Here is a 27,706-nt window from a genome sequence, read left to right as displayed (position 1 = left end):
GGGGAACTTGCCCTGACATTAAAAAGGGTTATGCAGACGATCAGTTCTGTGCACAATGAGCATTACATTGGCAAACAGTGCCTCAATGTCTTTACTATGCCAATGCAATACATGGCATGTGAACTAGTGATTTTTAAATGTATAGTTGTCATACATGTTGTATTTATGACTTAATATTAATTGAGAGACTAAATAGGATATTTGTACTTTCAAAAATTAGTATGTTTAGGATTAAGTTAACTGCAAAAAAGATTAAATCTAGAAAAGAAGGATAAAGTACATACAATGTGTAAACTAAAAATAAATAATAGGAGTTGAATAGGAGAAATATGATGCAAGCAACATGACAAACATTTCACAAAGAGCTGCTGTTACATAAATAAGTTTATTCATTTATCCCAGTTTAAGAACAAAATAAAATAGTTGGGGTCATCAAACAGTCATCAACCTCTGAAATCTGCTAACATGTAGTTTGATTTATTTTTTAGAGATCTACACATCATCTGGTGACTGTATATGGATAAGCTTTCAATGAATCTCATTTGACTTCAAACCATATCTATATATTTACTTTCTTTTGAAATAGGAAAAAGATCCCCAAAAGCGAAATCAGGAAATACATCAAGAGAATACAGTCTATTAACCTGATTAGTTTAACCAGCATGGTATAGAAAATGCAGAAAGGGGACAAAAAGTTCCAATCCACACACAGTGTGGGTGTAACGGTCTTCAAATACATATCAATGCAGAATTTAAACCCTGTAAGGCACTGACCAGAACCAAATCTTCACATGAAAAATATGGAATGTTCAAGAAAAAAGCAATGCAACCCTGAAAAGAAACCAGCTGCAAGGAATTGACTGTGGGGAAACAGTAATCTTATGTTCAACACTAAATATATACAGGGTCCAATTTCAGATCAACCTAAAAAGATGAGAGTTGAGTACTTTCACAAAGAGTCACAGACCACTGAAACACATTTGAGACAACCAGAAGAAAAAAAAAACTCAGCTAGTAAAAGATAAATTAAAAATCAAAACATAATTCATTCACTTATAGCTGGTCTGATTAACTTTTAGTTATAACAGTTCACTTTTAAATAAACTATTATCATAAGTTAACCATCTGGAAGGAAAATCTGATCCTGAAGACACATAGAAAAAAAGACACTCCTTCAATAGACAAATTTAATTGCAATTAAAAAGAAATTACAAAAAAAAGTTTCATAAAGGATTTGACAAATACAAATAAATTATGATTTCTTCAGGCCTTTTCTGAAAACCATTAATCAATCTCAGACCACTTAGTAATTCACCAGTTCACAGGAAAAACAAATACGTAAAAAACGTAGAGTGACCGTAGTTTCAGATAATATCATGTCACTATTCTAGCAAGCAGATGGACCATTGAACCTGTTGGCTAAAGTTACATTAACACTCCATTTTCATTATAGTTCCTATAGAAGAAAATAAAGCTTCTGCAAGAAGATAAAAGATAAACAACATATTAATTTGGCTTCTATTTTCATTCACAGAAGATAAAACTTCAATAAGGAAGTATGCACTAGGGACATTACATTTTAGAACCGGCTGTACCATTTACCATAGTAGCCACAAGAGGGTACACTTGTGCCGTTTTCCTATGCGATGGTCCAAAACACAATATTCTGAAATGCCCTGTGTGCCCATCAAGGCCTGTTTTTAATGTGATGCCTGCTCAGTTTATTACACAAGACATTCCGTTTATTGCACCAGATTCAGCAAAATCTCACACAAAACTATAATGGAAGACCATAAGAGACTATGGATCCAGTGTTCCCCGCAGACAACAAAAGGATCAGAGCAAAGGGCCCACTGCCATCATGAACCCAGAAAATGTTGTGTCTTAGATAAAGGCATCTACTTTTAAAATGAAGAGGAAAGAGAGTCTTCTCACTGCCAGATAATGTTTGTTTTTGAGAGGTCCAGGGAGAGGTGCATTGGGTTCTAGAGATTGTAATTCTGGAACAACCTACTCTAGTCTTCATTCTCCTGCCTCTGAAACGTCCGTTTAAGCTGGCGTGTGTGAATCAGAGATCCCGCCAGGAGCTGCCCCTTTAGGTCAGTGTGTAAGTCTAAGCCTCCTACGTCCCGCAGAAGATCCAGGTCAGCGCCTCCTCTGCCCTCAGGGTCCACAGCTCTGCGTCTCCTCTTAAGGTCCAGCCCTCCATCCTCTCTGCTCCTCTTTTCCTCTTTCTTCTCCTCTTCTGGTGGAACTATATTCTCCTTTAAGTCCCTGCCTCCTTTTTGCTTAAGCATTGGCAGGACTTCTTCTGCTTTGGGGGCATCACCGTCCTTCTTTGCTTCAATGACCTGCTGTAGTTTGTCTAGTTTTTCTTTCTGCTCGAGTATCCTTTTCTCTTTCTCTGCACACTCCATGATCTCTTTATCAGTCTTCTCTCGTTCCAGTTTCAAACTCCCGTCCTCCAGACTTGCCTTCACCTGTCGCGCATCGATGACCTGCTGCAGCTGGTCTAGCTGCTCCTTCTGCTCCAACAATCTTTTCTCCTTCTCGGCATTCTCCATGATCTCTTTATCCATCCTCTCTCTTTCAAGTTTCATCCTCTCCGCTTCAAGCCTTTCCTTCTCTAGCTGTTCCTTTTGCTGCCGCACACGTTCTAGCTCCTGCTCACGTGCCAGTTCCTCTTTTCTTTCTCGTTCCTTCCGCTCCTTCTCGACACGGGCCTGCACCTCTTTCTCAATCCTTTCCTTCTCCAACTTTTCTTTCCCTATTCTCTCCTTCTCCGCCTCCAGTTGGGCCAATTTCTGCCTCACTCTCTCCTCCTCTTCTGCAAGAGCATCAGGATTGATTTTGGCCGGTTCTGGTTCTCGACGACGCAGAGGAACACCCCGGGCACCGACTTCTGGAGTAAGTACTCCTTCTTGCCCTACTTGGTTGTTTAGCTCCAGCTCCTCCTTCTTCGGAACTTTAACACGTCCATCTTGCACCGCTTCAAGGGCATTGTTGGGAAGACCGACTACGACTTGAGCCTCCTTTGCTTCAGGTTCTTCAGACTCTCCCCGAGGCTGCTTGAATTGGTCTGGAGCGGCAGCAACAACCTTAGGCTTCACTGCCCCTTCCATCCCTTCAAACTCCTTCTGCACAATGTTCCCCAACTCACCTACACCCTCTCCTAAAAACACATGAAGTGTTTCATTACTGCACTGCATGCAAGATCATGTCAGCAGGAAGCACAACACTGGTAACACTAGAGGTTAACTGAATCGTTCTCTTTTTATTGCTCAGCAGTGGCAGAAAAACTTTCACTTTTTACATCTAGACAAGTTCGCTGACTTTAAGACTCACCTGCTGCTGGCTTTGGCTCATCTTCTCCTTCCTTTACTTGATGGACCTCCTCATTCACATCTGAGTGTTTTTCTTCAAGGTCCACATGTCTTTTCTGCTGTTCGACTGCCTTTGGTTCTTCTTCTCCCTCCTTAATTTGGTGGATCTCCTTGTGTTGCTCCTCAATCACAGCCAGGAGTTTTTCCTGTTGGTCCAGAAGCCTTTTCTGCTGTTCCTGCTGCTCCTTAATTACCTGGAGCAGCACAGCGTGGTCCAACTGACCCTCTGAGATCAGCCGAGCAGAAAGGTAAAAGTTAGAATGAATACATTTTAGGCTGCTTATAAAAGTGTAATTAACTGTGGTCAAACATACTTGTCAATCTGACTGTTTATCAAATTAAGGAGCATAATTTAAAATGATCAAAAAATAGATCATGTTTTCCGTTTTCTGAAGAAAATGTTAGTGGTGTCCATCCATACAACCATTATGCTGTATTTGCCTTAATAGCTTTCCCACTATTTGTTAAGCTATGTTAGGCAAGTTTCCAGAGCACTTAGTGTTTCACGTGGTTTGTAGGAAGTTTCTATGTGGTTAGGAAGGCATTGCTACACATCTACTAGGAGATTGCAATGTTGTTCTGTGCAATCTGTAGTGCACTGCTCAGTGTCTAGTTTGTAGTGCATGTACTGAAGTTCCTAGTCAAATATGGAGCCCTAACAACATCAGTATGGAATTCTACCAAAGAAATCACTTTTATAAACAAACAAGCGACAGACTAGACAGACTAAGCGACAATTAATACTAGATGGGTGTTCAGTTATGTTTCCAGAGTTAGTACAGTACAAACATCCGTAGGCTACGCAAATGGTCAATGTATCAATACAGGTAAAAGACTATTGTTATTAACAGCTATACGGGTTGAAGAGTGAGAGGATGACTGTTAAAAATTACACCAAAGAAGTCAGACTAAGACACATCTCGTACCTGCAACAATCTTTTTAATAACTGTAGGAGGCAGGAGTCCGTGGCACAACAGAATGGCGGAGGAAGATAAGAAATCGAGAAACAAAAGAGAAAAAGACAGCAGAAAGAGGGCAAAGTGCATTAATAAAAAACAAGCCATGTGAAAGAGACAGAGATTTAAGATTTGGTGCATCTTTGCAGTGTAGCAATGCAATGCGGCATTTCAGAGGTTGGCCATTTTGCTGAGAGAAAGTAAAACAAGCATTTGGAAAAGTAAAATGGCAAGTTATACATTGCAAAAAAGTGACAAAAAAGGTGTATTACAAAACAGATCTGTTCTTGATGCTAATTGGTAAATATTATATTCTTCTATTCATGATAAAAAAAAAATATAATAAGTTATGACAAGACACTGGTTCATAAAGCTACTGTCTAGTGGGCAACTTATAAACTAGGTTTTACATATCAATGACTATATTTTCAAGTGTTAAGATTGTATTGCATTGCTTGATTACCAGTGTTGTTATGGTTAACTAAAACTTTTCAAAATAATTTTCAGCAACCGAAAAAAGCTGAAATAAATAAAATATAAATATTACTTTAAAAAGGCTAAATGAAAACTAGGAATGTCGCCATGGCAATTAACTACAGTTTAAGATGAAATAAAACTAACAAAAATAAAGCTAAATAGAAACAAACTAAAATCAAAATGAAAACTATAAAAGTAAAGCCAGTTCAAAGCCATCCAGCTAGGAGTGATGAAGTAGAACAGAACCAGGCAAAGAGAAGCAAAGATCACACCTGTGAGCTCAGACATCTGACTGAATGACTGAACAGAAAATGTTATATTTCAAACCACATTTCCTAGAGATTCTGGACAATGTTCTGATGGACGAAGCACTCACCTTCCATCTTGTCCCCATCTCCATCCTTTTCCGCCCCTACATCCTTTCCATCTGGAACCTTCTTTTCCTTGTGCTCCTGCACCAGAAACTTCTCCTTCGCTGCAGGAAGCAGTCAGTGAATGAACAAATCATTACAGAGTGGAAAAGGTCATATGCTTGGACCTTATGATGTGCCATGTCATATCAACAGAATATGAATAAAAACAGAAGGTCAAAGACGTTGCCTACAAGCCACTTAGAGTTTATCAGTCATGTACGCTAAAGAGAAACTAGATGTTTACATTTTCTGAAGATCTGAGTGGTTGCCAGAGAGTTCACTCACATTTCTCACCCTGGGGTTCAGGGGCTTTGTCCATCTCCTCTTGCTTCTTCTCTCGGGGCGCTTCATTCACATTTTGCTGTTCTTTCAATTCAGGCAGGTTGTCTGGTTCTTTATGGACCACCACGGACTCCACCTTCTTCAGATCCTCTGGATTTTTCGCCTTGTCCAATACTTCATTAACTGCATGCTGGTCCTGATGGACATCCCTTTTCACCGCATCTTTTTCTTTTGATCCCTCCTCTTTAACAGCTTCCACCTCTTGTGCTTGCCCCGCCCCCTGCTCAGCAAGAAGCTCCTCCTCCTCTCTGGCAGGTAGTTTCTTTTCTTCCTCCACAACTATAGGTTGTTTCTTTTCATCCTCCAGTTCCTCCTGGTTTTTGTTCTCATCTATCTGAACTCTGTCATGAGGGATGGGTGGCTCATGGCGATGGGCTTCCCCTTCTGGGACCGCAACACCTGATAAAAAAAATGCCAGATCACTGTAACTGCTCACAGGTTCTCATATGTCACAAAACCATCAAAATTACACAGCTAAATTAATGCATTACCTGCTTCAGGGCGGTCCAGCTGGACCTTTTCCTTCTTATCCTTTCGCTCAGCCACTTCCACAGGTACTTTAATTTGAAGGGGCTCTGCTGGTGCCTTCTCTACTGGCTTTTCAACCTCAATTGGTGGCCTATCTGGCTTCTCTCCTGGATCAGGTTCCAGTCTATTCTCCTGCACTGCAAACACACAGATCATTAGAAGTGTCACAATGTACAAAAAAATAACGTCAAGTTTCTGTGCGGGGTTAAAGACATGTCAAATTTATCCCACACCCATGGCTCTCAGGCTTCATGTGGCTCTTTAATGGCAGTCTCAAAAATTTCATTTTTTTTGTCCTGGAATAAGTTTTTGCCTGAGGCTTGTCAGAAATACTTTGCAGTGTAACACAAGTCACTTTGATGAGGACCCTACTTTGGGTACAGACAAACCAGAATCAAGCTTAATTATGTTAACAACACTGCATGGGTCTTCAGTGTAAGCCATGTAAAGATAAGAGTTAAAGTCAACAAGAAGCAGCATACACAAGCTATTTAATCTTTATAGTCTGTCATTTTTTTAAATAAACAAGAAAAAGCTGAACTTGATTTTAACCATCAGAATTGAATCAAGTTTTTGCTATACAGTCCAACTCGTCAATTTCAAATAAATAACGTCTTAAAATTATAGGTTTTTAAGATAAGAAATACAAATTCAGTCAATTACGTCCTAACCTTTGAAAGCATATACTATCATTCAAAAAGCTTGAGGTCCGTAAGATTTATTTTTTACATAAATTAAGAATTTTATTATGCAAGGATATATTATATTAATCAAAAGTGACAGTAAAGCCTTTTATAACATAACAAAAGACTTCTATTTTAAATAAATACTGTTCCTATTCATCAAAGCATACTGAAAAAAATGTTTATCACCGTTTCCACTAAAATATTATGCCTCACAATTGTTTTCAACATCAATATTAATAAGAAATGTTTCTTGAGAATCAAATCAGCATCTTGAACTAATTTGCAATGCAATCGAATAAATCGAATTTTAAAATATATTAAAATAGAAAAGTTGATGAGAAAAGGAGACTTCTTTCAAAAACATTACAACATCTTCTTGACCCTAAATTTCTGAATGCTACTGTATATGACAGGTGGTTAGAGTTGACAAATTAGAGGGTTTGGTGACATCATTCGAAAAGTAAAGCTGTTTCAGAGATGGAAAAAAAAAGTTAATACTTTTCAATAAACTACAACAAAGAAAAAAAAAATCATTTAGGATAAAATTTCAAAATAAGACCAGGAGCGTGTATTCAAATACAAATGGGGTCCACTTTTATGCATGCATTTTCAGAGGGCTTCTATAAAATAAGAGTCTCAAACGAATTAACTAGTCTCCTGAACCAGCTATGGTTATACAATGTTAATTTCAATCGAAGCCATATGCACATGACTTTTCTGCTGCAGTGGTCATGAAAATAAATCCCACTGAGAGTGTCAAACAAACACCTGTAGAGGGCAGCAGAGTACGAAAGACCAACAAGACAAGAGCTGAACCATAGAGGAGATTTCTAATAAGGGTACGAGATAAATGCTCAGTGCTTTCCATATAACCTTGCCACTCGTCCTGTGCAAAACAGCCTTTGAATATTTACAATGTCCACACCTTCCTTTAACCTGAGCCTGTAGTGTACTTCCATAACAGATAATCTACTGCACGACAGCATTTCTGCATACACAGAAAGGAGTTACTCACTGCAAATGAGAAAGGACAGCAGTTTTGATAAACATTATCTATGGGAGCTGAAAAGAAAGAAAGAGTGTACAGTACTGGGGGTGGGGTGCACTTCCCTACAATCCTGAAAAGCAAAGCATGCATGTGCATACAGCTGTAAACGCACACCTCAACATGCTCGCGGGCCCCATGTTCCACTCACTCGCTCACTGAGCCCTGTGTTTTCACACAGCTGCCCTCTCCAGCACGCCGTAAACAGGAAACAGGTGTGGAAGTGGGTGTCCGCTCAGTGATAAATGCCAGTGTCAGTCAGCAGGAGGGAGTGAGAGGGAGAGGAAGGAGGAGTGGCAGAACAGAAAAGGAGAGGTAATGGTGGATGAAGTTGTTGGGACGCTCCTGGTATCTGTTTTTTTATGAGCCTCTGTCCTGGATCGGCCAGTGTTGGAGGAAACACTGTTGTACCTGCCCTCTCCCAGATTTGGACGCCCTCCCATCTCCCTCCCCTGACCGGAGCCATAACGGGAAATCGCCACCGGCCGTTTCACTGCTGCTCTGGGACAGCGAGCGCTCAGGTTTGAAGGGCATCATTCAGGTCACTGATTCAAAGAGAGGCCTGCTTCTGGAGCTCATCATTTGCGCTCCATCACTGTTCTTTTTATTTTTCTCATTATAACTTGTCCTTTCAGAACTTCATTTTCTATTTTGTGTCATCTGTCAACTGGTAATTTTCTCTTCATCAATAAAGCATAGATGTACCTGGTCCTTTAGGCAACTCATGGGCGACAAGGATAGGAGGCTTGTCCTCAGCTTTTACAGGAACATCCGGTGGAGGATTTAATTTCTGTGGCTCGTTGGAGGAAATGGACAGCATTGTGAAGGTACTGATTAGCAGGATACCGAGACCGACCCACAGAACCAGCTTTAAAAAAAAGAAAGATGAGGAGAGAAATTAAAAGATAAAAGAAAGTTCTGTTAAATATTACATACATAAACAGATAATCTAACCTTTTCATATTAATAAGACCATGTTTATCCGATTAAATGACATCAAATTTAATTACTGTACATCTTTTAAAAATGATTGATCATGCCCTTAAAAAAACATTTTACTTTGAAAATTAACTTGAATATGTGTGCTATTTCACAATGACAATGATAATACAAAAATAATATTTTTAAGAGGTAAATAGAAAATATCTCTCCTTTAAAATATCTTGCTAATTACTATTAACCCTAAAAACTAGAGGTGAAGAAATTTCAATTCTTGGGGTCAGCGATGTCCATTTTGAATCCAATTTCAATTTGATACATGCATACATTTGATTTTATTTGACTGTGATAAACAACAAAGAAAAAAAAAACTGAATCAAATGTAAACCATGAAATGTATGTTCTTTTTCTACACAGTTTAATCAACTCAATAATATGACACAAATTCCATTCAAGCTGCCACTCATGGCTGCCCTGAGACATAGTAAAACTACTACAAAATATCATAAAACAAAGAAAAACCTTTGAAAAGATCAAATTGGTAAATGAAATGAAAGTAATAAAAATGGTAATAAATATTTTTTAAATGCATTAACAAATAATAAAAAAAGGAAAAACATTTTCTCTAACTGAAAATGTGGAAGGATGTATTCATAGTGTGATATAAGTTTGCACTCTCAAAAGAAGTGTTATGCTACTCTCGCATTTGACTTTCATCTTTTTGTTTCAAAAACAAAACTGTGACTTGATTCAAATCGATAAATGATAGAATCAATCCCCCCCTTCCCTAATGGAACTGTTTAAATTCCAATAGAATCAGAGCACATTTAATTTTAGTGGTTTAAATTCAATATACAAAGCTGGCAAGGGCGTCGCTGGCATCCAATCTACAATAATGTCCTACAGTTACATTAATGGTGCCCCAAACGCTGATGAAATCTATTAAAGCAGGTCCCTCCCAGTTCCACAGTGCTGATCTGTGGGTATTCTGTGTGCAGTGGTGGACCTGGACATGTCAGGCTGCTTGGCATGCGACAAGGAAGAGTGGCAGCATCTGCTCATGCCAACAAAAACATCTGCTGCACTCGTTATGACAAGAAGCTCTTTTGGAATGGTCCTTGCCCCAATATCAGGACCGCCACCCATTTGGGTGGACTCCAGTGTTTGGGAAGTAACCCTGTGGGCAGAGACTCATGGGCAGGGAAGTATGGCATGGTTGGCACTAAAGAACAATGAACATCAGTATGTTGGCTGCTCGCAAACCACACAATATAAAAGAGGTGAAGAAGACATCAGCATTGTGGTTACACATCATCTAAGATGAGACCTTGGATGCTTTCACTCTATTGTGAAAGAGTAAAGGCATCTGTAATTTGGGCAGGAGACAGAGGGGGCACAGCCCGAGGCACAGTGCCAGCACACACACTGTGGGAATGACTCCACACAGCAAGTCAGTGCACTCGCAGGATATCAAAATTAATGACAAACTCCATTACAAAGAGAGAGGAGCAGCTGCCTTTTCTCCCTGACACACAATTCCAGTGCATTCTTCTTCTTTCAGATCACATCAGATATCAAACAGACAAAATTGATGCACTCTCTTTAGATTGTTTGCCCTTTTTGCTTTTATGAGTTACACTTCCATTCAAAACTTTGGAGTCAGTTTTTTGTTAACCAAGGCTGCATTTATTTGAAAAAAGGTAAAAGTGAATATTGTGAAATATTATCACAATTTAACAACAACAACAACAACTGTTTTATATACTGTAGATATGTCAGATGAGTAAAACATTTGACTGTGGGATGTGCTGTACCTGTGCAGTCCAGGCGTTCTTCATGATCTTCTTGTAGATGAGAGCTGGGCAGATGAAGCAGATCAGACTGCCCATGGTGGCTCCAGTCAAACCCAGGATGGTCTCCACTATGGCACACGCACACAAACAAATTTTTTTTATAGAACGTTCTATAACCAAAGATTTTTACAAAAAAGCATATGAACTACATGAAATTAAGGTCTTGAGGCTGTTGATTAGTGTTTACTAGGGCATTGCGTGGTATCCTGGTCTCTAAATATGATGAATAAGACATTTGAGATAATATTATTTACACGTAAAAGTTTACTGATTTCAAATGTACTTGACTCAACAAACCCTAATGTAATTTGGAGCAATAGTAACAGTGAGACTCACCTTAACATACATCACTAATTACGCATCTAAAAAAAAAAAAATCATAGTATTTAACCAAAAGATCCAGGTATAAAATATGATTGGACAAGTCATATTTGAAGCTATACACAGTTGAATTTTATATTAATGTATTAAACTGTTACGTTACAAAACCAAAACAAATGTAAGGCTAATGGACTACATTACTTAAGAATAGATTTGTGTAAGCATTTTGGAATTAAGAACTGCAATTATTCACTGCCCATCAGATTTCTACTTGTACTCATTGTTCATTGCTCTTGAAAAAACTTGAAAGTTTCTAAAGGACTTGTAAAATGTCTGGTGGTGTAATTATTAAGAATATTTTCAAAATGTTTCAGATTTTTTTATTACATGTTTTTGAAAAAAGTATTTTATGCTCACCGAGGCAGTATTTATTTAATCAAACATACAGTAAAACTGTAATCAATTCGGATTTTTACCATTAAAATATCTGTTTTCTATTTAATATATTTTAAAATTTCATTTGCAGAAGTCATTTTGATATTCTGATTTGGTGCTCAACAAACATTTTCTTTTAAACCCAAGCCTGAACTAACTTAACAACATGAACAGGTAATATTATCTGATTTGTTTTTACTAATATATAAACTTAATGCCCTTGACACTCCCTCTAAGTCATATAACACTATTTTATAAACCAATAGAAACCAAAATAAAACAGCAACTAAGTGTACAAATTTATTCCAACCTGCTCTATATTCAGGCCCAGCATGAGGAGGCAGTTTAAACCGGAAAAAATGGCCCAGGCAATCTACACCATCTCATCTCCTGAATCACCACATCCATCCTCCATCAGTCTTTCTACCCAGACCGCTCCATCACATGCTCCCCCCTCATCCTTCTATCTGCCTCCTACCATCCTTCCTCCACGCTGCCCTTGTGTTGCAAGGCTGGGCAGTGGGCCCAGGGGGTGTTTTTCATCCTGAGAGCAGCCATATTGTTTTAGTCAAATTTATGCCCTGCAGTGTCTGCTTCCTTATGGTTAGATTTGTGGCCGTGAGGACACACCGGTGGCCAGCGGAGCCGTCATGGAGGACAGAGCTACGCCTTTCCCCCATTCAATCGTCTCTGTGAGTCTCACCTTCCCTTCTCTATTAGTCTAATTGGGCCCGCTGAGCCAAATGGAGCCCAAGCCAGCGACAGCCAATCTCCATGAAGAATGAATAAAACATGGCCCACCCCACCATCGCCTAAAAAAACACATCTTTATCAACCTGTTCCGCTGATAATGAATGGATCGTATATAGAGGGCGGATAAGGAGTGATTGACGGATAAATATTTTAAAAGGGGAGATGAAGTGGGGTGTGACGTCATTGGGGTATTAGGAAGAGTAAAACTTAGGCGCACACAAACAGACTTACCATTAGGAATGAGGATGCCGCCCAACATGGTGCCAAAAACAATGCAAAGAGTGATGCTCTTGAAGCGAAGTGGAGGCATATATCCACCTGCAGCGAAGGTGCCATCCTTTTGCTGAAAAACAGAGACAAACAGAGCACTTTCACAAACATGTTACTAGATTCCAGGCACACATGTAGTTCTCCAAGTCTCTATTATGGCTAAACAAGTGAAATACATGTAAGGATATTAGGTTTGGCATGCAAGCTTCATAAACCCCCCTCCGCTCTGTTGTCAAAATGCCAAATTTAACGACAGCGTTAAACCCTTCAGCCAACCGCAAATCCAGCCATGATTTGAGCTGATTCAGCATGGCAGTGGTGGTGAGACAGCGAGACAAAGTCTTGGATAGTTTATGGAGGAGATCTGGACCTGTTCTCATCAATCCAGCCCCTTTTATTTCCCCCTGAATCTCTCTGTGCTCCAGCAGTCTGCTGTCAGTGGAGGCTGGATCACTGGTGTCTGAGAGGTGGAAGAATACTTTGGACCTCAAGGGATTCATACGGAGGGACAGAGCAGGCAAATGCACGCTCACTGAGACCAGACTTGGGGTCTGACATCAGCCCTGTGTAAAGCCCTGTTAGGCTCAATGAAGTCTTTATTGAGTCCATTAAATTTGGAAAAATACTTCTGCAGCTGGTGCAGTTTATGTGCATCAGGAAGGAGGAGACACCTGAGTTTGTCCAGACAATGACCAGATGTTGGCAAGTAAATTATTTTATAAATAGGCCAAAAATGTTGGTATGAAAATTTTATTTGCTATTTAAAAAGGGGTATTAATTTGGTGGACAAAATGGGATGTTGTTATGTAAAACCAGTTCCAACTAGTCACAATACACACCACAGGGTCTTCAGACAGTCCTATCTCAGTCCTATTCTACTTTAAAATAGGTCAATCCAACACAACACTATTCAGGTTCTCAAAAGTAAATGGTAAATGCAATAAAAACAGAAGTGCTGGGGTTAGAAAAGCAGCCATCATACTGAAGTCCAGGAACCCAAAGGGAGCCAACAAGGCGGTTAAGTGTAAGATTAGGGAGATAAATCATGTAGAAAAAAATACAAATAATAATAATTATAATAATAATAATTATATATATATATATATACGTTGCTGTCTATATATTTTAGAAAGGGGGTCGGTCGCAAGGGAAACATTATATTTAGGGGTCCATGGCACCAAGAAGATTGAAAACCTCTGTCTTTGTAAAACTGTTACCTGCTGCTCGAATAGCATGGTGTTGATAGCCTGTCTGCAGGGCAAGATCATCATAGGAAAGCCCACAGCCACAGACATCATGAAGCCCACACGAATCATTTCTGTTACCAGGTTAGATGGAAAGTTCATCAGTACGTTCCCGGCAATGTTATCTGTGAAGCTCACATAACCAAAGAACCCCACCTGGAGGAACATAGTACAAAGTACGGGTAAGCGTTTGAGTCTTTGAGTCTTATGAAGGACAAATCTGCATATCACTCAAGACAAAATGAAACAGCATAACTTTTATAATGTGATTAATTTGCAACTAAATCCTAAATAGTAGATAATGTAAGGCAAGACTTGATTTTATCCATTGAATCATAAAAACTTGTTATAGTATTGCTTTATTCTTTCCTGAGCACAAACATTGTTTTAAGAAGTTTTTATGTTCAATTAAAAATCATCAAAACATATTTTGCATTTCGGCACAGTCCTTGTTTAAATATATTCACTGAAGTTTTTCATTTCAAAAAGTTGGACCACAACTCAGTTCTAAAGTAATGTTTGTTTGGATGCAAACAAAATAAAAAAATAAATAAAAGAATCTGTTGCATTGATTTTCCACTTCAGTATGTGTTACGTCTGAGCAAACATACAATTTCATACAAGGTCACTTGATCCTGTTTGAAATGATAAGGACTAATACTTCTTATGGCATTGTACAGAAGCATTCCAACAGAGATCCATGTCTCTTTCCTTGTCTCTTTGATGACCTCACAACACCTCCTGACTGTGCAATGATATTGTTTTTATGTGATGAAAAATAGCAAGCTGCTTTTTAAAGGTCTTTAAAGCCTATCAGCCCCCCGAAGGCCCTCTCTACAGAGAAACAAAGCAGTGCCTTCCCTCTCCGACCTTGCTGGCCTTGATCTATCCGCAGAGGAAAAGGTTCCCTTCAGTAGCAACACCAGGCAGATGTCCTTGAGCCTGCCACAAAACTCCCTCTCTATTCTATTCTGCAAACCCTCCCCTGATTCAATTCAGCTTTTGTTCAAAGAGAAAAAAAAGCAAAAAGATGATGAAATATAAAAGTAGAATACAAAGAACACTGCGAAAAAAATCACGAGCAATATTATCTCTCAAGGTAACGTTTACACTCCCGTTTTCAGAGAAGAGCACGGGGACCAGAAACATTCTGACGATGTCTTAAAACACATTCCACACAAAGTGGCCCTGAAAATATTTATGAAGGAATAAAAGAGACACAGCATTTGATGTTGATGGAGCGTGCCAGTGCACGTGGGTCACAGAAGAACGTGCCAGTCAGTCTAACCCCATCGTCTGAGCTCACTCTGTTCCTTCGAAAGGGAATCGGGTGGATCAGTGTGTGCCCAACACCCACAACAGAGGAAGGGCGATCATCTGTGGAGCCGGATATGGATCTAAGAGTAAGAACGTGAGCAGACAGCAGCTCTGCTATCCTTGAATCCTCATTTCTTTAATGTGTCTGAGGCACATGGTCTCAGGAGCCAATAAGGACAGAGAGAGCAGCTACAAGTGTTAGAAGTTTAACAGTTTCTATAAATTTAAGTTTGTCGAATTTAAAATACTATTAAAAAAAACTATGCTCACCAAGGCTGCATTTATTTGACCATAAATACAGTAAACCAGTTATGCATTAGTATCAATGAAGTATTATTAAAATTAGAATTTATTTTAATATATTTTAAAATGTTATTTATTCCTGTGATGACACCAGTCTTCTCATCCTTAGACAAATTATTCTAATGGGTTGATTTGGTCCTCACGAATAATTATTATTAATTAAATGTTAATGTTAAAAAACAAAACAAAACAGCATAATATTTTGTGTAAATCGTTACACATTTTTCAGTGTTCTTTGATAAAAATTTAAAAGAGCAGCATTTATTTAAAATACTAATCTTTTGTAATATTATAAATGTCACTGTTGATCAATAAATGTAATAAAGGCATTCATTTCTTTAAAAAAAATAATAATAATAATCAGACTGACCCCAAACGGTTTAACGGTAATATATACAAATTAAGACCATTTCATCGTCATATGACATGACTATCCGAAGTGTAAGACATTTTTATTTATTTCTATAAAATTTGAATATAATAATCATGAAAGATCACTTCTCATTTGTCAGCAAATTAAAAAGCAGCAGATAAGAGGTGGTCGGATTGCACTGGGCAGATTTTAAGCTTTTAGATCACACTTGTGACTAAAGCATTAGCTAATTAACCAGTCACTCCAGTTAAAAGAAATGTTCAAACAGAAAAATCAATGGCATGGTTATTGTTTTGGCCTCAAACAAGCTGCTCATTATCAGTTAGCAGTTGATGAATGGTCTCACACACTTACTGTGATGTAGAAGGTTGTGACCACGTTGAGCGAGGAGGTGAATATTGTGCTCATTCTCTTCACAGAGGGCTCATCCAGGCTGTCGTAAGTGGGCAATACTTGCCTGTGGAAGAAAAAGCTTTTTATATACATCATGCTCAAGATGCATACATTAGAGTCGGTCAATACAACGTAAAACTATGACATACTGTCGATTACTACAGCTATAAATGTAGTGTTCAGTTATATATGTGCAGCTCGCATTTGTAAGTAAGCTTCAAAAATGTTTGTTATTTGAGCTGTAAATAAGTCTAAATCATTGTTTAACAGAGGGGCTACGGTTCTAGGTGAAAGAACATTTGGTTGTATTGGGTGAATGTATCATTTTGTAAACAGTTCATTTCTTGTGTCCTTGTGTAGATCATGTGAATGTTACAGAGTCTAACCATTTTACCATAGACTGATCCAATATGTAAGATATGCAAGTAAACATGATTTTTCTGTTTTATAACAACTTAAGTGACAACATTTTATAATCGACAGCATTTCACAGAAGTCTACAGACTTGCATTGAACCCAAAGCATTCCTTTTAAGTATCACAATACTTAAGGACACATTATTATATCAGATGCATAATTCGTGCAATGTCAGATTTATAGTAATGTTATGACAAAATATAACAAATATAACATTATGTGAATTCACATAAATGCTTATTTATGGGTTAACTCAAACTGACCAGTCACAGTATAATCATTATTTAGCATAAAGACAAACTGAACTGTGCGTTTGAGCTCTAGAGACACAAACATGCAAGAGAGCAAGAGAAGCAGGAATTTAATATAGAAGGCCATCACTCATTTCAGACACACAAAAGACAAAATGGAGGGAGGGTGGGAAGGAGAGAGAGTCGAATTGGATGAAACGAGCACTGATAAAGGGTTCAGTATCACGGAGAAACAAAAAACAGCTACAAAAAGAGCAGGAAAAAAATCTCTGTCTGTCATCAGGACAACCAATAAAACCAGACGCCAGCAAAACATTAAATGGGGAATTTACAACAGCTATATATTAGCGACAAGTGCTAGTCAGACTTTAGCATGTTATAAAATTTCCTGGCAGTATGGGCTTTTGTTCGGGCTCTCTTGCTCTCAGCCCACTCACAGCTCTTGTAGACACAGTCGGAGCCCATTCCTGTTTTTATTAAGATATACAGTACCACGTTCTGGGCTTTTTAAGCCAACGCCTGATCTCACACCAAAGACCAGTCTGTCTCATAGCTGGAACTCACTCACAATAAAACCAGAGCGGGAGGAGAGAGGAATAGAGAGAGGAATAGAGAGAGAGAGAGAGAGAGAGAGAGAGAGAGAGAGAGAGAGAGAGAGGAATAGAGAGAGAGAGAGAGAGAGAGAGAGAGAGAGAGAGAGAGAGAGGAATAGAGAGAGAGGAATAGAGAGAGAGGAATAGAGAGAGAGAGAGAGAGAGAGAGAGAGAGAGAGAGAGAGAGAGAGAGAGAGAGAGAGAGAGGCCTATGTTGACTTGTACATTTTATGTGTATTTATTTTTTCATTTTTCACTTATTAAAACACAGCAACACAGCACAGTTTTGATATTCCTCAAGCATTAATTTTCCATTCAAACTTAGTTGGAGGTTTGAAAATCTCCCACTGACTACTATTAAAAGTTCAGGGTCAGTAAAAAAGTTTAAGAGACGAATGAATACTTTCATTCAGCATTTATAACGTTACAAAATATTTAAAAGCCATTTTTTTATTTTCTATTCATCAGAGGAAAAACATGATCATGGTTTCCAAGAATATGTAGCGGTACAACTGTTTTCAACAATGATAATAATAAGAAATGTTTCTTGAGCACCAAATCAGCATATTAAAATGATTGCTGAAGGATCATTTTACACACAATACTGGAACAATGGCTTCTGAAAATTTCAGCTTTTCCATCAAATCAATAAACTATATTTAGAATATAATAAATCAGACAATCCATTACTTTAAAATGTTTTACTGTATTTTGAGCAAATATTTTTTACAAATAAGACTTTTGAACGGTAGTTGATAGAATGTTTGCTATTTAATTATTTAGCTATTTATTTAGCCAAAAATGTCTATGACCTGAATATGGCATTATGTAGGATTCAGCTAAAAAAGCATGCTCATTTTCTTTCTAAAAGGAAACACTTATTTATGACACCATTTGCCACCCAATGGTTGAGTTCCATACACAATTAACAAAAAACAAATCATTTGTTGAGGCGCCATTTACCCAGAACTAAAGTCTAAAATCTGATTTTACTTTGCTTGCAAGCCTTGCTATTTCTCTCAAAACCTACAAATCTGCTTTTATAATTTCCTTCTGTTTAAGTGTTAGTCTTTCAAGTGCTTCCAAAAGCTTTTTGACAATACCTTTCATCTTTTTTGAGAAATCCGAATCTGAGAGAGAGAGAAATAAGAGGAGGCGGACGAAAGTCACACAGCCAATCAAAAGCTTTTACAGCCATGTCATGGATGCAAAACAGAATTCAGACATTCAATTATAATTACACAGAATTCAGTGTCATAAGACTGAAAGAAAGTACCACAGAAAAGCCATTCCTGATGAATGGAGAGAAAAGACCCCAAAAACCCATTTCTGATGAAATTACAGTGTGTGTGTGGAGGGGGAAGATCAGTGATGCTACAGTCCCACCGCACTTTCTCTACACCTCTACCAAGTGTTGACACAATAATTATTTTGTAATACTGCTAAAATGATCCCATCATAACACCTTAAGCTGTGAACCTGTGACTTGATACTGTGTAAGCTGACATGACAATTTTACGATAGGAATAACACCATTATGGTGTTTACACATTACAGTGGAATTTACACATTAAGCGGGAGCTGTATAAGGGTGCCAGTGGACCCAGAATGCTGCTCTTTAATGAACAGTATATGTTCTCTTAGTCAAAAGAGCAAGCAGGTCAACTTTTCTGTAAAGATTCAATTTGGCATTGGATTGAGCTCGTACTAAATGTACTAAAGTAATAAATGTAAATGGATGGGTAAACGTAGGCGTTGACAGGAACTGTTTGTGGTCGGATCAGAGGTCATGTCGCGCCGTCTCTCTCTTCTAATGATCGGGTGTAAGTGGCATTGTATGTCAATGCCGGCCAAGGAGTCACAGCCAAATATCACTCATCACCCTTCAGAGAAAGAGAGTGTGGATGTGTAAATGTGTGTGTGTAAAGGGGGAGTTACAGAAAGCTTCAAGAGCCGCATTACTTCATCCACACCAGGATCCAACACTGACACCTCCTCCACCCCAACACCCTCACTCTCAAACGCACACATCTGTGCTGGCATCTGTACACTCGAGACACCTCAATTCTATTCACGTCCAAACAAATTAATAACCAGACAGACACAAACACAAGCGCCATATTAAGGATAATAGAAGGAATCTTCTATGTATATTTATCTCAGAGAATTGTATGGAATTGTTATTAATTGTATGTAAAGGTTACTGTTTTTGTCACAAATTGCTGTTTTTGTCTGAGAATATTTTATGAACATTTATAATAATTACAAATCTTCATCAAATCAGCATATTAAAAATGACTAAAGAACCATGTGAAACTGGAAGACTGGAGTTGTGGCTGCTGAAAATTTAGCTTTGTTGTCACATGAATAAATGACAAAAAAATATGAACAGAAATGAAAATATATTAGAACAGAAAACAGCTTTTTTTATTCTGATTTGTAACAATATTTCACAATATTACTGTTTTCACTGTATTAATTTATCAAATAAATGTTTAAATTTTATGATTTAAATGATTAAATTTTTTTATATTTTTTTACTAGTGGGTGCCGAACACTATAGTTCATAAATTTAAATGAGGAAAGCAAAATAAGGTGAACTGTGACATATTATATGCAAAACTTCTTCATACAGTAAGTGTTTTAATGTGACCTTTTTAAACCACAGACAGAACAAAATTAAGCATTGCTTGTTAACTGGTTGACATAAATTGGTATTATCTAATTGTGCACTTAAAATTAACAGCTGAATACTTTTTGGTTGATTGTAATCCATTACATACCTTTCTATCAAAGTGAATTAACATATTATTTTAACATAATATTTTATTTTATTTTTCTAAACTATAGCAAATAAACTGTGACATAATGTGAGCAATGTTGAAGGTGTCTGAATAAATGTTGGTTTGACTGTGTGTGTATATATATATTTATGCTAAATATACCTGGATATATTTAGTTTAATGGTTTACAAAAACATGAATTTGAAAGATAATATTAGACATGTAAACTAAGTAAAACTATGATAACCATATGTGTATTGTATAGATTTTATGTAATATGATGGAAATAATTTGCACAATAAGAAATTAAACTTAAAAAAAAAGAGAAAAGAACTAGGAGTGGAGATCAATAGACATTGGTGAATGCTGTTAATGGTGTGAAAGATAAGAAAGAATTGAGTCAGTGACACTCCATGCCCAAATTTAAGATTGCATAACCAGGTAAACACTGAGATTACCAACCCCTTGCATGGTTAATATATTTGAGCTAGCAAAAAGGAAAGAAAGGAAACATAAAATTAGGTTAAGATGGAGAAAAAGAATGTGAATTCTTATCAAAGTGGATAAACACTGGACAAATGTCTGCCAGCATTATTTAAGACCTGTAACAACTATGAGCTCAACAGTGGTCTTTGGTACTCCCACAACATATCAGAGTTTCAACATAATACAAATAAAGACTGTGTCAGTGCACCGTAGCTGAATTCATCAGGTGAAGATCCGGTCATGGTGAGCTCTTTATGGATGAACTGTGATAAGCTGCGAAAACTCATCATTCCTTGTTTATGAATCATTAATGCTTGTATGAAAATGCACTAATATTTCAACTCTATGCAGATCTGACAAGCTGCCAACTGACAAAATAAATCAAGACGACCTTGTGGGTCAGTCTATTATTGCTAAGCAAACCCAAGCTATTCAAACACGTTAAAAAAGGCAGAGAGGCCTTTCATGGTTGGGAATAATTCACTCATAAAAGAAACCCATTTTGTCATTATTCACTCACCTGTCATTCCAAACATGTAGGACTTTTCACATGGCGAGTTCTCAATATGTACATATGCAAGAGAATTTAAAGCTATGACAGAAGACAAACAGTGAATAAAAACTTAAACGTCTGTCATTTACCTACATAAAAGAAAGAATGTCATACAGGTTTAGAATGACATGACTGTGATTAAATGATCACAGATTTAACTATGCTTTAAGGAACAGAGTAAATGTTAAGATCAGGATAAAAACAGTATATGCAGAAGGCATAAGTTAGAGATTCCACGCAGGTTAGTGCCACATTCAGTTGAATAAAGAATATAGTTATGACATAAGCTAAGCACCTTGAGAATATATATAACTTTACCAACAAGGGTCCATTTTCTCAGGGCAAACACACTTGTATTAGATTCATTGGCTCTTGAATTCAGGGAATGTTATGATGTCCTTTTGCACCTTGAGAATGGAGCCCTACATTAAACCTAACTTGCCTAATTCAGGCAACAGAAAGGAGGAGAGAGGCGGTGCAAGGATTGTGGAGTACTTACGACTGACAGGCAAATGCCATGCCACAGATAGGGATGCAGCGAAAGACGCCGTCCCACCGAACGTAAATGACCTTGTTCAGCCACTGGCCAGTGAGGAGGCCATGTTTGAAGGAGGAGAGCACCATCTGTGGTGAAGGGGAAAGCAGGAGGGTTACAGATCATCCCATAAAGACAGGACGGAGGGAGGAAGAGGACGACGAGAGGGGCAGTAATGACGCTGTGATCGGACCCTTAGACTGACAATGAAGAGTGCATGGAGATCCTGTAATCTTTTTAAAAGGATAGTTCATCCTAAAATTTAAATTCTGTCATCTTTTACTCATCTTCATGTCATTCCAAAAGTGCATGACTTAATTTTGGCATGGGACACATTATGGACACTCTTTTCAAATGCTCACAAAAAAGACAAAGATATCGAAGTATAATAAAAGTGGCCCATACTATCCATTTGAATGTATTTTGAAATGTAATTTATTCCTGTGATGACAAAGCTGAATTTTCAGCAGCCATTCACTTCAGCCTCACGTGATCCTTCAAAAATAATTCTAATATGTTGATTTGGTTCTCAAGTCGGTTCCTTAATATTCTTGTGTAAATTGGAATTTTTTACTGTATAATCTAATGAATAGAAAGTTTATAAAAAGCACAGTCACTTTTGATCCATTTAATGCATTCTTGCTGAATAAAAAAGTATTAATTAAACCTTGCTGACCCCAAACCTTTATTTGATACTATATATGATATATGATAAAAAATACTGCAAGTTAATTACTGCCTGATTTGAAAGCCATATGGGTTTAAAACAACATTTTAAATTATGATAGAATTTTTATTTTTGGGTGAACTACTCCTTCAAGGGAATAAAGAAAGGGGAAAAAAAAGTCAACTAATGTAGGAAAAACAAATCATACTGATCAGCTTCCACACTTAATTTTCAATGCCAGTTCATCTCTACAGGACAGCAAAAGGTTCCTGTTGCATGCCAAAAAATCTTGAAGGGGAAAATCTGATTACTGCACAATTTTGCAGAAAACATGTGCGGTAGCTTGCCACTTTCCCTTCAAAATCATCAAAATCAAGAGCCCCAGCCCGTGTAACCATCAGAATCACCACCAATCCCAACCATACCAGATCAGCTTACTCAGTGGTAGGGTTTAACTCTGGCGGAAGTATATCAGAGGACGCTGGATAAGAGTCAAGACAACTCTGATGACACCCAAGACATATCAATTCTGCCACCGTACCACTAACCTCTCACACACATGCAAAAAAAAAAAAAACCTTGAACCAGATGGCACCGACAAACAGAGCTTTGGATTGAATGAAGGTGGACAGAGGAGGAAGGGGATTTTGGGTAATGTAGTTGAATCCATGGCAGTGGTATGGTCCGTTCTCTGGGGCGGATTACTTACGGGTGGCAGCAGAAGGTGGTGGCGATAATTGGCAGACACTGTATGACACCCTTGAAGCGCCACAGATGTACGTGCTCCACCCAGGAGCCACTGATTATTCCGTAACGCAGAGAGGACAACACTATCTATAGGCCGCCAAGTCAGAGCATCAGATGGTCGGAAGTCAGGGGCAGCGGTTCAGATGGGGGCAGAGGGAAAACATAATTAGATGGTAAAACGCTAAACTAAGAAATGGGTTGGGAAAAAACGGCCCATTGAGCTAGGTAAAAGGTATGCATAGGTTGTGCACGCAATACAACAACCTAAAAACATTAATGTTAATTACTCTGGAACTATTATAAGATATTCAGTCTAGAAATCTGGATTACACCTAAAAATAAATATATTCTATTCTTCACAATTTTATTACAAATTATGTTATTGGCATAATAGTTCCAGTTTGAAATCTTCAAAAGTATGTATAAAAACAGACTGCGTTATTTAGATTTGAGAATGTTCCAGAGACTCTTTTGCTGCAATGGAACACTTGACTGTCTGTATGATAATTAACATAGAAATAGGGCAGAACCTAAAATTTGTTTTCATTTATTTGTTTATATTTTTTCAAAATCCTAAAAAAATTTTAAATATGAAAGATTTTCAATATGATCTGAGCATTTTAAACCCATTCTACAGAAATTGTAAAAAAAAAAAAAAAAAAGCGAGTCTTGAATTTAAGTACAAACTTGATTTAAAAGCTCTGCGTACAACAGTAACTCAGTATAAGGTTTCAGTATGTTTTGTAACATGCTCTTTTCTTTTACGCCATTACAGATTTGGAGCAGGAAACATTGAAAATCTGCTGCCATGGTGATGCATATTCACACTGTATTCACCAAAAAAAAAAAAAAAAACATGGGCAATTTCCAGATTACATTCTTCAAAAGTGACCGAAAATTGGCAAATTTCTTCTTTTTTTTTTATACTACAAATGAATTCCACACATACTTAATACACTGCATCATTGAAGAGACTTGAAATGAAAGTGAAAAACATGACCTTAAAGCAACCATGATAAACAGCTGCAATCTAAATTGTTTGAAAGTCATGTTGAAGTGCACTCTAATGTTTTATAAAACATTTTCATATCATTTAATATACTCAAAGCGATAAAAGATTAAATTATTTTCTCATACAAGTAACAAATATAGTGAGTATATGTTTGTCTACACATATATTCCTACACCTGAATGAAGGTGTGCTGATGGAATCTGTGGAAAGGGGAACGACTCACCGTGAACATGAAGAGTGTGTAGAAGATAAGCGCCATGGCTGAAAACGACTGGATTGATGACATCATGTTTCTTTGCAAGCTGAGCGGCAGCACAATGAACAGCGACACAGCGATCAGTAACACGATACGGAAGCTACGAGTCACCTGAAAAAGCAAAAAGAAAAGCAGTTATTGCCCAATTCAGGGCAACAAAGCTGTGTATATTTATATACACAACAGCAACATAACACATAGCTCCATGAAAATGGCACTCATTTAATGTACAGTAAAAATTGGCGAACTGTTAATTTATTCATCACATTTTGTATTTACTTATCCATCAGCATTTCATCTAAGATGCCATACAGATGCCATCTACAGAAATCATGTAAAATATTCAGAAACGATTATGCAACCAAAACAAGAATACAAAAACAAAATCCCTTCTATGACTTGTCACGTTTTTGTGATCGGTCCCGTTTCACAAAATGATGGCTCATCTTGCATAAGATGCTGCATGTAACATGAAAATTTAGATATGTGGCCAGGCCAGTAAGAAATATTTACAGCCAGTAAAACTTCTGAAATCACCTTTCACTGGCAAGTGTGATAAAAAAAAAATTAATTTTCACACAGAAACTGTGATCTCATCTACACTAAAGTCATAAAGTGTCTATGAAGTGTTTTTTTATGGTTACATGACACACAGCTCAGCACTTTTTTTAAGATAGCAGTCTTTGATTTTATCATTTCAGGAGGTTAATGAACAAGGGCAATGATCAGCTCTGGGAATTGCTTATCATTAATTGATTTGGAAGAAATGTGTTAGGAGTAACAACAGGTATTAACATAATTTTAGTCATGTGACAACATCAAATCTTATTTCTTACCTCCAGCCCAAGCATCTGAGCAAAGAAGTTGGAACCCAGATCTGCGATGACGACATAGAAAGCAATGCATGTCCCCAACATGAGGCCAATCATGCTGAAAACAGAGAAAGAATATAAGTAGCTAATACAAGCAAAAAGATCTTATTTAATTCATGAGGTTAAGTCATCTAACCTTAATTCCACAAGTGCCTTGCCTGGTTTTCCATAAGCATGAAAAGCTGGGAAGGGAGAGAGAAAGGGTTGTAAATCTTCCTCTTGATTAGATTTTTTTTTTTAAACACTCATATCACAAATAATACTTTTAGTCTGCATTAGCCATGAGTTATAGGTTCTTGGCTTTTCTGTTTTATTTTGCTTACTCGTAATGAGAAAAATACAGATGTTGCAATCTGGTCACCTAATTTAATTAACAATATAATTAATTATTCCACTATAATCCACACTGAGTATGCTTTAAATGTTATCATAACAATGGAAATTGATGAAACCTCTGAGTGTGTCTGTTGCTTTCAGTCACTCTCACCTAGTCCAGCGTAAGTCCTGCGTTTTGTGTTACTGGCCGAGTGGACTAGAAACATGCAGGACTGGTGGGTCATCCACGAACAGAAGAACAACAACAATGTGCCCAACACAATTCCACACTGCAAAAAGAATGAAAAAAATGGCCATCAAAATTCAAAATCAATCAAAAACACAGATGTCCTTTATGTTTAAATTCCAGGCCCAGTAAAAGTTGCATGCTTTACTGATTATTGTATAGAATGGACAAACTACAATAGCAGTTTATCAATTTCTGATTCACTTATTGTTCACTCAGTAAACAGATTATTAACCAGAAAGGTTGTGTATAAAAAACTAATTTCAACATTTGTAATCCTCCTGTAAACAAAACACAGCACATGTTCCCATACGCTCTAACTCATACCAACCTGTTTGAAGCAGAAGGGCATCGTCAAGACACTCACACCCACAATGCTGTTCACAACGTTCATGATCAGACCCCAGTTTGACGCAGTCATTTTGGCTCTCAGACAGCTGAGATCTCTAATGTCCAAACAGGTGTGTGTGGCCTAAGGTTTAATTGAGATAAGTGGCTTGATGCAGCTGTCCTTCAATTGGCCGCTATGACACCCTGTGGAGACGCAGAAGAAAACAAATACACCAGCATCATATTCAACTCTACTGAATCAGAGATTTTTTTAATGTACTCATTTGTTAGTGTTAAACTTTATGTATGAGAAGGAATATATAACTTCATACAAAACAGCAAACTATAAACCATTAATAAATAACTAAATAGCTTATTTATTAATTTTGTATGCATTAAATCATGCAAACAGCTTATAGAAAACAGTAATCAATATAAATCGAAGAATATAAAATATATATAATAAAAACAATTTACTCTAGTAAACTCTATACCAAACAGACTAGGAAATAAACAAAAGATGCTAGATTTAGATTGATACAGGGCTAGAAGATTTCCTTTCATGCTTAAAGAAAGCAGATCACTACAGAAAAACATCTGGAACAAATTGAACACGTTTATCTATTGTTGGCTTACGTAAATGTTCAACAAACATGATACCCTTAAAACATTAAAAACGACATATCCGTAATTGCTATGCTGACTGCAAACATTCAGTGCAGTTGTCGAATGTGTTTTAGGTTTTCCTGCCATATGGTAACAGTTGTGTTGTCAGGAGCACTTTTGAGTACTTCTACACAACTCACAGAACAAATTGATAGGTAATGTGTGGGAAGATGTTTTTGAGGGGCTCAGTTTAAAATAAAAACAGAAATGGCAGCATGTGTTTGCATGCACAGAAAATATGCCGTGCTTTTATTTTTCATAAACTCTTGAAAACAAACATGTAATTTATCAGAATAATATTAATGTGCATGTGACAACATATATGAATATACAATATATAATCCAGAAATATTCATTATTGTATAAGGTTTTAGCATGCTATTCGATACAACAATTAACATTTCTAGTAAGTAAACATTGTCTGTCTATAAAGCTTCTCATATCAAGACTGAGGAGGTTATAAAAAAAGTTTGTTTACATACCACGTCAACACTTTTTCCCATCAGTCATTCATTTGTGACATCGGTTCATGACTGTTTTAAAACGATTATAAATAAACTTCCTGTTATATTTGTGCCGTCTGTATTAAATTACAGGAGATAAAATTCAACAAGTATTTAGAAAGAAATTTCCCGAATTATGCGAAAATGTCCTTGTTTCCCCAGTCTGTAACCAGGAAGTATGCGCACTTGCGCAGCGCTACTAGTGTGGCGTTACTAAAGACACTAGTGCGCCCTGCTGCCTCCAGTGGCCAGGAGAAGAACTGCACGCTGCCTACAGCCTGTCACTGTTAGTCAGGTTAATTTTCGTTTGCCAAAATATCTTAAATTGCAAGTTGACAGTTTGTTCGCTTTGTTTTCAAAGTAACTAACACTGCAATATCTTCTTAGTCCCGCGATGCTTTACGTTGACACACGGTGTCCAATTTATGCATGCTGAGATCA

General features: G+C 37.4%; 1 protein-coding gene across 3 annotated transcripts; it reads right to left on the bottom strand.

Moving 5' to 3' along the window:
• Positions 1–366: 366 nt before the first annotated feature.
• On the bottom strand, positions 367–27,455 carry slc38a10 (solute carrier family 38 member 10). 3 transcript variants are annotated; one of them, XM_059532633.1, is made up of 18 exons: positions 27,245–27,455; positions 26,098–26,300; positions 25,692–25,809; positions 25,341–25,386; positions 25,169–25,262; positions 24,300–24,443; positions 23,027–23,151; positions 15,994–16,096; positions 13,620–13,802; positions 12,364–12,475; positions 10,585–10,691; positions 8,537–8,699; positions 6,064–6,237; positions 5,516–5,971; positions 5,194–5,292; positions 4,310–4,330; positions 3,346–3,609; positions 367–3,172 (listed from the first exon to the last, which is right to left on the bottom strand). In XM_059532633.1, exons 2-18 carry the CDS (start codon positions 26,185–26,187, stop codon positions 2,016–2,018), a joined length of 3,456 nt encoding a protein of 1,151 aa, XP_059388616.1. In that variant the 5' UTR covers positions 26,188–26,300; positions 27,245–27,455; the 3' UTR covers positions 367–2,015. The 3 variants fall into 3 exon arrangements, with proteins under 3 accessions (XP_059388616.1, XP_059388615.1, XP_059388617.1); XM_059532632.1 differs by lacking the exon at positions 23,027–23,151 and adding an exon at positions 21,615–21,739; XM_059532634.1 differs by lacking the exon at positions 4,310–4,330 and having other exon boundaries at positions 27,245–27,454.
• Positions 27,456–27,706: the final 251 nt, after the last annotated feature.

The sequence above is a fragment of the Carassius carassius genome, chromosome 40 (genome assembly GCF_963082965.1).
Source record: "Carassius carassius chromosome 40, fCarCar2.1, whole genome shotgun sequence".
NCBI lineage: Eukaryota > Metazoa > Chordata > Actinopteri > Cypriniformes > Cyprinidae > Carassius > Carassius carassius.
The sequence above is the reverse complement of the archived record's forward strand: the minus strand, read 5'-3'. Positions and strand labels throughout refer to the sequence as shown.

Bases quoted from the DNA above. Each gene is read 5' to 3' on its own strand.
- slc38a10 (XM_059532633.1), bottom strand. From the start codon at position 26,187: ATGACTGCGTCAAACTGGGGTCTGATCATGAACGTTGTGAACAGCATT. The intron at 24,444-25,168 runs GTAAGAAATAAG...TTGCTTTTTCAG, and splicing joins CTCAGATGCTTGGGCTGGAG to GTGACTCGTAGCTTCCGTAT. The intron at 12,476-13,619 runs GTAACAGTTTTA...TCTGTTTTTCAG, and splicing joins CCATGCTATTCGAGCAGCAG to CAAAAGGATGGCACCTTCGC.